The sequence below is a fragment of the Pipistrellus hanaki genome (assembly GCF_964339955.1).
Source record: "Pipistrellus hanaki genome assembly, chromosome: 3".
Classification (NCBI taxonomy): domain Eukaryota; kingdom Metazoa; phylum Chordata; class Mammalia; order Chiroptera; family Vespertilionidae; genus Pipistrellus; species Pipistrellus hanaki.
Window position 1 is genome coordinate 87,749,948 of NC_140505.1, and position 13,038 is coordinate 87,762,985.

At 38.2% G+C, this 13,038-nt stretch overlaps 1 protein-coding gene across 2 annotated transcripts in view; it reads right to left on the bottom strand.

Annotated features, from left to right (window-relative positions):
• SOHLH2 (spermatogenesis and oogenesis specific basic helix-loop-helix 2) overlaps nt 1–13,038 on the bottom strand; it is a 62,385-nt gene that overhangs the window by 12,773 nt on the left and 36,574 nt on the right. For both annotated transcript variants that reach the window (XM_084879578.1, XM_084879577.1), the window contains exons 6-8: nt 4,131–4,278; nt 3,888–3,979; nt 2,533–2,654 (exon numbers count right to left, since the gene is read on the bottom strand). In XM_084879578.1, coding sequence (XP_084735704.1) covers nt 2,533–2,654; nt 3,888–3,979; nt 4,131–4,278 — 362 coding nt within the window. The remainder of the gene's footprint in view (nt 1–2,532; nt 2,655–3,887; nt 3,980–4,130; nt 4,279–13,038) is intronic.

Below are 13,038 nucleotides of genomic sequence, written 5' to 3' on the forward strand. Positions count from 1 at the left end.
AAGGGACTGGGAGACAGGCTAGATGAGGCAGGGCTGAGGGGGCTGGGTGCTGCCATCTTTGTGAGGATGTGGTGGCCAAATAGCATATTCCCTCTTTATTAGGTAGGATCATTTGATAAACTAGTAAAACAGTTAAAATGATGATGAGGACTGCATAGTAAAGAATTAAACTATATATGGCATGATGTTAAGTAGCAAAATCAGGAGACAAAATTAAACATCCAATATGACTGCTAATGTAAAAAAATACATTAAAAGACTTGAAGGAAATATTTAAAAAATAGTTATTATCTTTGTTGGGCTAGTAAAGGACTAATATTGCTTTTCAAATTAAAAAAAAAAGTGTTTATAAATAAAATTAAAATAAGGGTTTAGACTCAATGACCTTCAAGCTTTCTTCCATTTTAAATATGCCACAGCCTATGGTCCAAGTGTATCTGTGTTGTCCCAAGAGCAACTGGTCAAGATGAAGCAATATCAAGAGATACTGGGGCACATAAAAGCCTAAATTCATTACCTCAGAAAAATTATTTCAGAGTTTCTGCAGAATATAAATAGTGAAAATGCAGGAGTAATGGATGTATAAGAAATAACATTGATAGGCATATGCCTGTGGCCTGACCTCTATATGATTTAATCCAGGCTGAATTCATCATTCAGTGTGACATTCAGACAGCTACTTTCAGTAGATTACCCACGGTTCATGGCTACTCTTTTTCTATTCACCTCCACTCTCCCTAAGTTAGGAGAAAAGTCTAAATTGACTTCTCTGAGTCTGACTTGATTATATGAACAAAAAGGGCTATCTTCTATTTTTGGCCCCCTTTCTCTTTTGACTTTAGATGCCACTCCTAGTAATCTTGTTGGTGCCCATGACTTCCACTATATCCCCAAAATATGCACAGTATCCCTGTGATAGCACTTCAGTTACTAGAGGAATTACATTTTCCTATTGTGAGCTCCATAAGAAAAAGAACTGCACTTGTTCATTCTTGTGTCCCCATCTATGAAGCAGGGACATTTGAACTAGAACTAAGGAATGAACTGGGAGCTAACTAGGTAAAGTATGGGAAAGGCCACTCCCAGAATAGGGAAGGCTATGAAGTGAGAGAGCAAAATCCCTTTGAGGAAGTCAGCAGAAGGGTGACCTCAGATTAGGACATCAAAGAGATCGGTAGGGGTGTCTGTCATCCAGCATCTGATAGGCAGGTTAGAAGCTCAACAGTAAGGACTGGTTTCTCAAAGAAGAGTAACCTGCAGAAATACTAAGTCACAAGCTGGTTGCTGTGTTCTTTAACTCTGGCTCTGGTTTTCCCCCAATCTTCTTATTTCTATAAATAAGTCCATGAGCATGCATAGACTATATAACACAACAAAAATGCCTCAGGTAAGTAAATGTTTGTTTCACAGTGAGTATGCACATGATATATGTTTCTTTTTTATTTTATTTTATTGATTTTTTACAGAGAGGAAGAGAGAGAGATAGAGAATTAGAAACATCAATGAGAGAGAATCATCGATCAGCTGCCTCTTGCACACCCCCTATTGGGGATGTGCCCGCAACAAAGGCACATGCCCTTGACTGGAATTGAACCCGGGACCTTTCAGTCCGCAGACCAACGCTCTACCTCTGAGCCAAACTGGTTTCGGCTGATATATGTTTCTTGAGCACCTAATATCAGTCGCTCATTGCTCTAGGTATTAGAAATACAGCAATGAGCCGGGACCAGTTTGGCTTAATGGATAGAGTGTCGGCCTGCGGACTGAAAGGTCCTGGGTTCGATTCCGGTCAAGGACATTTACCGTGGTTGTGGGCACATCCCCAGTAGGAGGTATGCAAGAGGCAGCTGATCGATGTTTCTCTCTCATCGATGTTTCTAACTCTCTATCCCTCTCTCTTCCTCTCTGTGAAAAATCAATAAAATATATATTTTTTAAAAAAATACAGCAATGAACAAGACAGGCACAAAAAAAAAAAAAATCCCTATCTTCATGGAGTTGATATTCTAGTGGGATAAGATGGGCACTTAACAAAGTATGCAAGTAAAGAATACTAAAGATGTTAAGTGCTGAGTAGGAAAATATGGTGAAGAAAGAACCCCACATGAGATGTGATGCTGTGAAGGAGCATCCAGTTTTAGTTGTACTCCCTGAGAAGGTGACTATGAAGAAAGTAAATAAATTAATGTGTTAAATGCTTAGTATCTAGTATGGAATTAATATTAATACTTCCCTTTCCTTTAAATTCTACTCACATAATAAAGTCACCAGTGTGTTTATTACATATCAGTAAGATGAGTTTTCTGATAATAATGGCCATTTTTGAGCCCCATTTTTAGATAACATTATTTAGGGGCTTGTGGCCAGTTTATATACTTTAAGCAGACAACAACAGAATGACTCCTGGTGGAATCTCCCAGCCTCACTCCATTCCCTGGTTATAGCAATGACTGCATTAGAGCTGAGAAGTGCATGGGACATACAAGTAGGTTCAAGCATATTACAATGATCCAGGGGTCAAGTGAAACTGACCTCTCACAGTGCCATCCAAGGAGCCCCCTGAGGCAGGAACAGAGTACACATTCAAGCACTTATTAGTCAGGAAACTGATTCCTCTCATAGGTGAATGTTTGCTTGCCAATACACTGTTTTCCCTTAAAAGGAGATAGAAAAAATTTTTTACACATTTCCCAAGGAAGATAATAAGAACATTGCTGAGTTTAATTGTTTTCTATCATCTATATACACTGAGTGGCCAGATTATTATGATCTCTGAACGCATAATAATCTGACCACTCAATGTGTGTGTGTGTGTGTGTGTGTGTGTGTGTGTGTGTGTGTGTAATTATATATATATTAGAGGCCCGGTGCATGAATTCATGCATGGGTAGGGTCCTGCTAGCCTGGCCAGGGGGAAGGGGATATGGACGGTTGGCTGGCCTGTCTCTTGGTCACGGAAACAATTTGCATATTAGTCTTTTATTATATAGGATATACACTGAGTGGCCAGATTATTATGCATTCAGAGATCATAATAATCTGGCCACTCAGTGTATACAAAAGCCTAAATGACCATTGCAACCGAAACAACTGTATGAACGACTGAATGGACTGCAGGGGCGACTAGGCTGTCAGGGGGGCAGTTAAGAGCAATTAGGCAGGCAGACAGGTGAGCAGTTAGGAGCCATCAGTCCAGGATTTAGAGGGGGATGTCCAACTGCCGGTTTAGGCCCAGTCCTGGGGGGTCCCAGATTGGAGAGGATGCAGGCTGAGCTGAGGGGACCCTTCTTCTCCTGTGCACAAATTTTGTGCACCAGGCCTCTAGTTCAAGTTATAAAAACCATAGCCAGAGTTTAAACTATAGATTATTTAAATATAAGAACAAATTGTTGAAAAGGACTCAGGATGATTCTTCAGGATGTGAAAGAATGACCTGCTTTTCTGCTATAGTTTTTCTTCCTTTACCTATCCTAATTAATTTAAATAGCAAGTATCCCTTTGGCAGGTTACATTGTGTACTAGCAATTTCTTTAAGGAGTCCCAGCTGAAATAGGGCTGAACTGCTCCATGACTTCCTATTACAAAGGAATGAATGCTAGAATCTATCATATCCCTACTAGATTGCCACAGTCACAACAATCACTACTGGTAAAGCTACATTTTAAAATCCTCAGAAATAATAATAGGAGATTGAGGCAAATGATAACAAAATCTTGAATATGAGAATATTATATATCTTATCTCTGTAATTAAATGATACACATCAGCAATAGGAAAAGTTCACTGATTCTTAATAAAGGCCTGATTGTTCACTATGATGGATTCAGTACCTGTCTACACTTCTAGAATTACCATCAGAAGAAAATTAACAAGGGCCCTTATCATACCTTTGTGCCGTGATTGTGCCTGGGAAGGACGACTGGATGAACATTTGTTGTTTCTTACAAAATCTCCTATTGCTCTGAAGTACTTCTGTAATCTAAAATATAGAAGTAGAAACCTATTTAGAGATGTTTTTTCATATATACAAACACACATACATTTCCAATGATAAAAAATAGAAAAAATAAAAGTATAGCATTAAAGCATTGTCTATAAGGATAACATTCAAGGGCTTGGGAGTTGAATACCTGGCCCATAGCAGCTGGAGGGATTTTCTTTAGGATATACTTCACATAATCAACTGTGGCCTCGAGAATCGAAGCCGCATCATTCTTTCTCCCCTTTATACTCGGCACCAAAGTACGCAGCTGCTCACAGCAATGCTTGATTCGCTCTCTAAGCAGGGAATGGTAACAAATAAGGAACAATTAGTCTCATTTTCTTCCTGGGTTTATTTGTAAAGGAACTGTTCCCTCCCTATTTAATCTCAGGCCATGTTCCACAAGCCAGCAGCTTCATAACCCCTGGAATCAAAGCAACCCAGGGCACCTATTAATATTGCTGCAAAGTACAATGTCTGTGATGATGGCAAACCAACTCCTTGCCCCAAGTCCATTGCAGAGTGCAGGATTTCCAGACACCGGGAGAGTAAGCAGTCACACCTCATCTGTAGTTTCACTTTCTGCAGTTTCAATTACCTGCAGTCAACAATGGTCTAAAAATATTAAGTGGAAGATTTCAGAATTAATCAATTCATAAGTTTTAATTTGTGCACTGTTCTGAGTAGGATGATAATATATCACACCATCCACTCTGGCCCCATCTGGAATATCCTGAATCATTCCTTTGCCACATGTATCATTATGCACATGCTACCTGTCCATTACTTACTCAACCACTCTGTTCGTTGTCCCTGTTTGGTTATGATGAGGGGTGGGGGTGAGAGACACCATATTCACATAATTTATTATTATAGTACTAGAGGCCCAATGTATGAAATTCATGCAAGAATAGGTCATCCTTGCCGAAACCGGTTTGACTCAATGGATAGAGTGTCGGCCTGTGGACTGAAAGGTCCCAGGTTCGATTCCAGTCAAGGGCATGTACCTTGGTTGCGGGCACATCCCCAGGAGGGGATGTGCAGGAGGCAGCTGATCGATGTTTCTCTCTCATCGATGTTTCTAGCTTTCTATCCCTCTCTCTTCCTCTCTGTAAAAACTCAATAAAATATATTTTTTTAAAAATAAGAATAGGTCATTCTTCCCCAGCTGCTGGCACCCGGGACCTGGGCTTCCCTCCGGTGGCCAGCAGGCACCCGGGACTCGGGATTTCCTCGCAGCCCCAGCTTCATTCAGAAGGTCATCCGGTCTAATTAGCATATTACTCTATTATTATAGATATTGTTATAATTTTTCTATTTTATTATTAATTATTGTTGTTAATCTCTTACTGTGCCTAATTTAAAAATTAAACTTTATCATATGTATGTATAGAGAAAACATAGTAGATATTGGGTTTGGTACTATTTGTGGTTTCAGGCATCCATTGGAAGTCTTGGACTGTATCCCCCATGGATGCGGGACCACCGTATATATCCAACCTCCTATGGAAATCCTCAGGCGACTCTTCCCTCAGAGGAGAATCACACATTATATAAAGTAAATCCTTTTGAAATTCACACTAAAAGCCTAGAAGGCAAAGAGTAATCAGGATATTCATGTCACTGTGATTTGTGTCACATTTCCAATAATAGATCAATTAGCATCTTGCAAGCATGGGCTTTACATGTAACTTGGTGCTCTGAGCCAAAGGAAAATCAGAAGTGATAGGTATGGACAGAATAAATAAACCAATACATAAATGAGAACATTCAGGCTAGTACCAGAAAAAAACTAATCTAAATGTTTCATAGTTCTTAAGGGAAATACATAGGAAATATAAATCTAAATAGATCTAAGCCTTTGATACCTTCATTTTTCCATGTGTTCATTTAATAAACATTGTTAATAAACCTGTTTTGTGGTTAATACTGCCTTGATACATGTAATGTTTAGTGGTAGCTCTGCTAATTATTAGCGGAGGCCATCAATAACTCATTTAATCTCTCTCAGTCTCAGAATGGCAATAGCCAGTAATATATAGCTAGTGATATAGAACCAATGAGAATAACTAAAATATTATAGATCAGTGGCTTTGAGGAGCTCTGAGGTTTCTGTGGTGGTGTCTCAGGGACTATTCTAGGAAGAGAGGGATGGAAATGCCCACAATTTAACAATGTATATGAAGGGCTTTGAAAATTTTCACACATTTTAATATGGTAGTTTCACTTATAAGGATCTAAAACATGGAACAAAGTTTTTGCTACCCATTTTAGTAGTATGTAGGTAAAACATGAAAAAATTCTAAACATGCAATATAAGTGAATGCTTACTTATTGAAGGGTCCTGGGTTTGATTATGGTCAAGGGCACATGCCCAGTAGGGGACATGCAGGAGGTAGCCAATCAATGATTCCCTCTCATCGTTGATGATTCTATCTCTCTCTCCCTCTCCCTTCCTCTCTGAAATCAATAAAAATGTCTTTTTTTTTAATTATGTTAAGAATTTTTATGTCTCAGTTCATCAGAGATTCTTGCTGTAATTTTTTTTTTTTTAATAATGTCTTTATCAGGATTAGAGTAACACTGGCCTCATGAAATAGAAAACTGTACCCTTTTATTTGTCCTCCATTTTTTTCCTAAGAATTCATTTAAGATTGATATCACTTCTTTAAATATTTAACATGTCGGCTTGGTGTTTTATCTTTGGTAAATTCAATATCTATACTATATATTACTATTCATATTTTCTGCTTCATTTAGTATTGATTTTGGTAAATTATGTTTAAGAATTTGTAATTTCAAAGTTATTGAATTTATTGGGATAAACTCAATCTTTTCATATTACAATGTTTAGAGAATCTATAGTGATAATCCTTCATTCATGATGTTGGTAAAATGTATTCATTCTCTCTCCTCACCTGCTTCCCTTCCCCCTTTCTATTAAATCTTGGATTTTCTTTACTTTTCTTTTTATACCTTAAGATGGATCCTTTTTATTTTTTTTTACAAGAACATGATAAACATTTATCTACCTAATAAACATTAAACATGTGAAGCAAAATTACAGAAATGAATGAGTTAATAGTCAACATCACACCTATATTCAGATATATCTGTATCCCCTTTTCAATAATTGACAGAACAAGTAGAAAGGAAAACTTAAGGAAATAGAAGACTTGAATAATACTCTTAACCAACTTGACCTAATTTACATTTATTAGCACTTTCTGCCCAACAGTAGTAGAACACATTATTTTCAAGTACACTCGGAGCATTTATTAAGACAGCCACACCCAATGGCATAAATAATCCATACTTTAGAAGGATTTAGATTTGTTCTCTGACAATGCTGAGATCAAATGGAAATCAGTGACACAGCATATCTGGAAAGTGCCTCAAGTCTTTGGTAACTAATTATCATACTTCCCAATAGCGCAAAGGTCAAAGAAGAAGTAAAAAAGGAAAATTGAAAGTACTTTGAACTGAATAAAAATGGAAAGAAATCATTTCAAAATGTTTACAGCACTGAAATGCATGTTTTAGAAAAGAAAAAGGGCTCAAATTAGTTTCTACAGTTTCCACCTTAAGAAACTAGAAAAAGGATGCCGAAACCGGTTTGGCTCAATGGATAGAGCGTCGGCTTGGGGACTGAAAGGTCCCGGGTTTGATTCCGGTCAAGGGCATGTACGTTGGTTGCGGGCACATCCCCGGTGGGGGGTGTGCAGGGAGGCAGCTGATCGATGACTTTCTCTCATTGATGTTTCTGACTCTCTATCTCTCTCCCTTCCTCTCTGTAAAAATCAATAAAATATATATTTAAAAAAAAAAAAAAGAAAAAGAAACTAGAAAAAGGAGAGCAAGTGAATCCCAAAGGAACAAGATGGGATATTAAAAAAGACAAGAGGAGAAATCAGTGAAATAAAAAACAGAAAATATAGAAAATAGATGGATCCTTTTTAGACCCTTTGCCTTTTCTAATACAAACACTTAAAATTATAGGGCTTTGCTTTAGCTGAAACTCACAAAGTTTGAAATATTACCTATATAATATAAAGATATAATATGCAAATTAGGCCAGGACACCATAACAGTCTCAACCTGTCAAGAGGAGGCTGCCCACACAGGTGAGGCCTGGAGCGGAGACAAGACAGAGACAGGGGGGACTGCCCAAGATGCCACATCACCAAGCCGGCTCAGGCAGCACCAAAGCAAACACAGGCAGGGGGCCTGGGGTGGAAGTCAGGCCCGGGTCCTGGCTGCCCGTGACAGCAGTCAGGCCTGGGTCCGTGGTACTCAGTGCTGCAGAGTCAGGCCTGGGTCCCAGCCACTTGTGGCGGCAGTCAGGCCTGGGTCCTCGGTGGACTGAGAAGTAGGCAGAGGACAGACCACTAAATACCATAGCAGGGAGCTTAGATTGTATTCCACAGAAGGAGGAAAAGTGAAGAATGTCAAGCATGGGAGCATCCTGGTCTTGCTTTCATTTTAAGTGAACCATTCCGGTGGCTGTGGGAAGGATAATTTAGAAACTGCAGTGTTTTGGAGCCCAAGGAAAAGAGAGACTGATGTTGGGAACGAGGACTAGACAGAGGCATTTGATCAGAGACATATTTATGAGGAAATCTGACGGAACTATTTGGCTGATTACACAGGGATGAAAGCAAAAAAGCAAATGGTATTAGCCCAGGTTTTCCAGTTTGGGCAACTTCATTGAATGGATGATTCTAATAATTGGGAGAAGGTATCGAGGAAAAAACAGTGTAAGGGAGCTTGCTTGGTTCAGCAATAGCCAAACAATTGGGATAGAAAACAGACTTGGTGCTCTTTCTTTGCTGCAACATTTGTTTTTCTGCCTTCAGCCACCACCATGTAAGGCTAATGCCATATTTTCTCTTAATCTAGGATATTATCTATCTACTACACATTCCTAACACCTAAATTAGCTTTCCAGCATGATCCCTTAAAAATACTTACCGAAGTCATTCAATGTTCTGTGAGTATGGGGACTTACAAGATGTGAAAACACTATGAGCCTATATATATATATTGATAAAGAGCTACTGAGTGCTCAATTTTTAAAAATAAAAATCAGATACTGAATGTGGTCATGCCAGAGGCATAAGTTTAATGAGCCAATGTCTCTTTACTGAAGTGTCACACTTCAAAAGAGATCCTCTCAAATAATACAATGCATAACACTCATCTGGGTTGCCTATTAAAATGTAGGAGCACATCTTGAAAAACACTCCTTCTAGAGCTCATTTTGGTGAATAAATATCCCTCCAAGTAAAGTAATCCTATATAATAAAAGTGTAATATGCAAATCCACCGAATGGCAGAACAACCTGTCAGTGGGGGGTGAAGCCAGTGAGCAGGTGTCGCCCAGCCAGCCAAGGCACATGCCAGTGGGCAGAGAGAGAGAAGGGATGGCAATGTGGGGGGGAGGGGGGGGACAGTGGAAACCAGCAGTGGTGAGGTGATGGGGGCTGGTGCCATCCCCTGATCACCTACCTGGTTGCCTCCCACAGAGGCAGGCCACATGTGGCAGCAGCAGTGGGGTAATTTGGGGCAGGGCTTCCAGCACCATCTCCAGAGAGGCCTGCTGGGGTTTCCTTCTGCAGAGGGAGGCTACCAGTGCCCATGGAGCAACTGGGGGTGGGGCCAGCCACTAGCTGCCCATGCCATCCCGATCAGCCCGCTGGTCACCTCCCACAGAGGGAAGTCAAACTGCGGTTTAGACCCACTCCCTGCTTCCCTAAGCTGTCAGTAGGACAGCCCCTGAGGGCTCCCAGACTGTGAGAGGGGGCAGGCTGGACTGAGGGACCTCCCCCCCATGTACAAATTTCACGCACCAGGCCTCTAGTATTTTCATAATCTTTCATTTGAAATATTTTCTAATTTTTCTCATGATTTTCTTTTACCCATGGATTATTTAGAAAAGTATTTTAAAATTTCTAAATATTTGAGGTTTTCCTTTATACCTAATTCTTATTGATTTCTAATTTAATTTTATTGCAGTCAGGGAACACTTTCCTTGAGAATTCAAATATCTTAAATGTATTAAAATGCATTATATCCCCCAGCATGCAGTTTATCTAAGTGAATGTACCATGTACCTTTGAAAATAATGTATATTCTGTTACAATGATAGTGCATAATGTTCCAAAAAAATATGTTAGATCAAGGTAGGCAATAGTGTTCAAACCTTCTATATTTTATATTTTTTTGCTAACTATTGTATCAATTGTTTAATTTTCAACACTGCTCATAGATTTTTGTTTCTTTAATTCTATGAATTATTCTTTGAAATACTTTGAAATTTTGTTATAGTCACATACTATTTGTGAATGTTATAGATTCTGATAAGTTAATATTTTCATCAGTATAAAATGCCACTATACCTCAAGTGATAGTTTTTGTTGAAGACTACCTTATTTGGTATTAGCATAGACAATCTGGTCTTCTTATACTTCCTGCTTTACCTTACTGTGCCTTTATATTTGTCCCTTACAGACAGCAAATATTGATCTCATTTGTTTGTTTTTATCCATTCTAATAATCTCTACCTGTTAGTTAGATATCCTCTCTAATAAAAGAGAAACATGCAAATTGCTACACCCACAAGCCACGCCCACCACCCAATAAGGGTGAGTATGCAAATCAACCCAACCAAGATGATGGTTAATTTGCATATCCAGGCCAGAGTGAAGACGGAAGACAATGTAGAAAGAAGCCAGTGCCGCAGAAGGGAGCAAAGCTGCGGAAAAGCAAGAAGAGGGGCTGCAGAGAAGGAAGGGAAGCAGGCGGAGCAGCAGAGACTGCAGCAGGAAGCCCTATTGAAGGAATCTTCCTGCAAGGGGCCTCTAGTAGTTAAATAAAGGTACACCATTTTACTTTTTATTTCCTGTAGTTTCTTTTGGCTTTTCTGTTCTTTTGTTCTTCCTTTCCTGATATCCTTTAGAATAATTTTTAAATTTATTTGCCTTTTGCAAATCTCTATAGGGTTGCTTTAGGGATTACTATATATGTGTAACTTTTCACAGTCCATTTAGAATTAATATTTTACAACAGCACATAAATGTATTTATCTGACACACCCTTCATTGTATAGTTACCATATGTATCACAAAACCCACAATAAAATGCTGTAATTTTAACATAATAATGTGAAGCATTTTTATGGATTAAAGACTTAAATATAAGACCTAAAATCATGAAACTAACAGAAGAATACATAGGTAGTAAACTATTTGACATCATTCTTGGAAATATCTTTTTTTTAAATATATTTTTATTGATTTCAGAGAGGAAGGGAGAGGGAAAGATAGAAACATCAATAAGAAAGAACCATTGATTAGCTGCCTCCTATACGCCCCACACTGGTGATTAAGCCTGCAACCCAGATATGTGCCCTGACCAGGAATGGAACCATGGCCTCCTGGTTCATAGGTCAATGCTCAACCACTAAGCCATACCAGACAGGCTGTAATATCTTTTTTGATATATCCCCTACACCAAGAGAAACAAAAGCAATGTGTATCACAGCAACAGCTTAAACAAATAGACTTCACCAAACCAAAGAGCTCCATTCAGCATAGCAAAGGAAACCATCAATAAAACAAAAGACAACCTACTGAATGGATGAAAATATTGGCATATGATATATCCAACAAAGGGTTACTATCCAAAATCTAAAAGGCATAATTTTAATGAGCCAATGTCTCTTTACTGAAGTGTCACACTTCAAAAGAGATCCTCTCAAGTAATACAAATCTAACAATTTGACCAATAAATGGGCAGACCACATGAGACATTTCTCCAAAGAAGGCATACAGATGGCCAACAGACACATGAAAAGATGGTCAACAACACTAATCATCAGAGAACTGAAAATCAAAACCACCTGACAGCAGTCAGCATGGCAATTATCAAAAAGTAAAAATAACATGTGCTGACAAGAATGTGGAGAAAAGGAAACCCTTATGCACTGTTACAAATTGCTAGAGCCACTAGAAAAAATTGTATAGAGATGCCTCAGAAACTAAAAATAGATCTAACATACCACACAGCAAATCCACTTCTGGGTATTTACCTGAAAAAAAAAATGAAGACACTAATTCAAAAAGATAATGAAATAAAAAACTAATGAAATCTTTCCATTTGTGACAAGATGGATGAACCTAGAGACTATGATGCTGAGTGAAATAAGTCAGACTGAGAAAAACAAATGGTTTCATTTACATGTGGAATCTAATAAAACAAAATAAATGAACAACAACAAAAAAAAAACCCACCAGCGTCGTTGAAAGAGTGATTAAACTGATGATTACCAGAGGGATGGGGGTAGAAGATGGATGAAAAGGTGTAAGAGAAAATAGTCAATAATATTGTGATAATTTTACATGGTGACTGATGGTTACTAACTAGACTTAGTGTGCAAGAACATTTTAAGGTATATAAATGTCAAATCACTATATTATACATGTGAAACCAATATAATATTTATTGTATACCAACTCTGTCTATTGAAAAATTTGAATAATTTTAAATAAAGAGGAAAATGTATCTTTTCCAATATTTACTCATATATTCATTATGATGTTTCTCTCTCATTGATGTTCCTAACTCTCTATCCCTCTCCTTTCCTCTCTGTGAAAAATCAATAAAATATATTTTTTTAAAAATCAGTGAAATGGGAATAGAGGGATCAGTCCTCAACATAATAAAGGTCATATATGACATACCTACAGCGAACATCAGATTCAATGGGCAAAAACTAGAAGCATTTCCTTAAAGAATAGGAACAAGACAAGAATGTCCACTTTCACCATTTATTCAACATAGTGCTGGCAATCCTAACCACAGAAATCAGACAATAAGAAGAGATAAAAGGCATACAAATTGGAAAGGAGAAAGTAATACTGTCATTATTCACAGATGACATGATATTGTACAGAGAAAATGCTAAAGACTCCATTAGGAAACTACTAGACTTAATAAATGAATTCCTCAAGGTAGCAGGATATAAAATCAACACCCAGAAATTGATGGCATTTTTA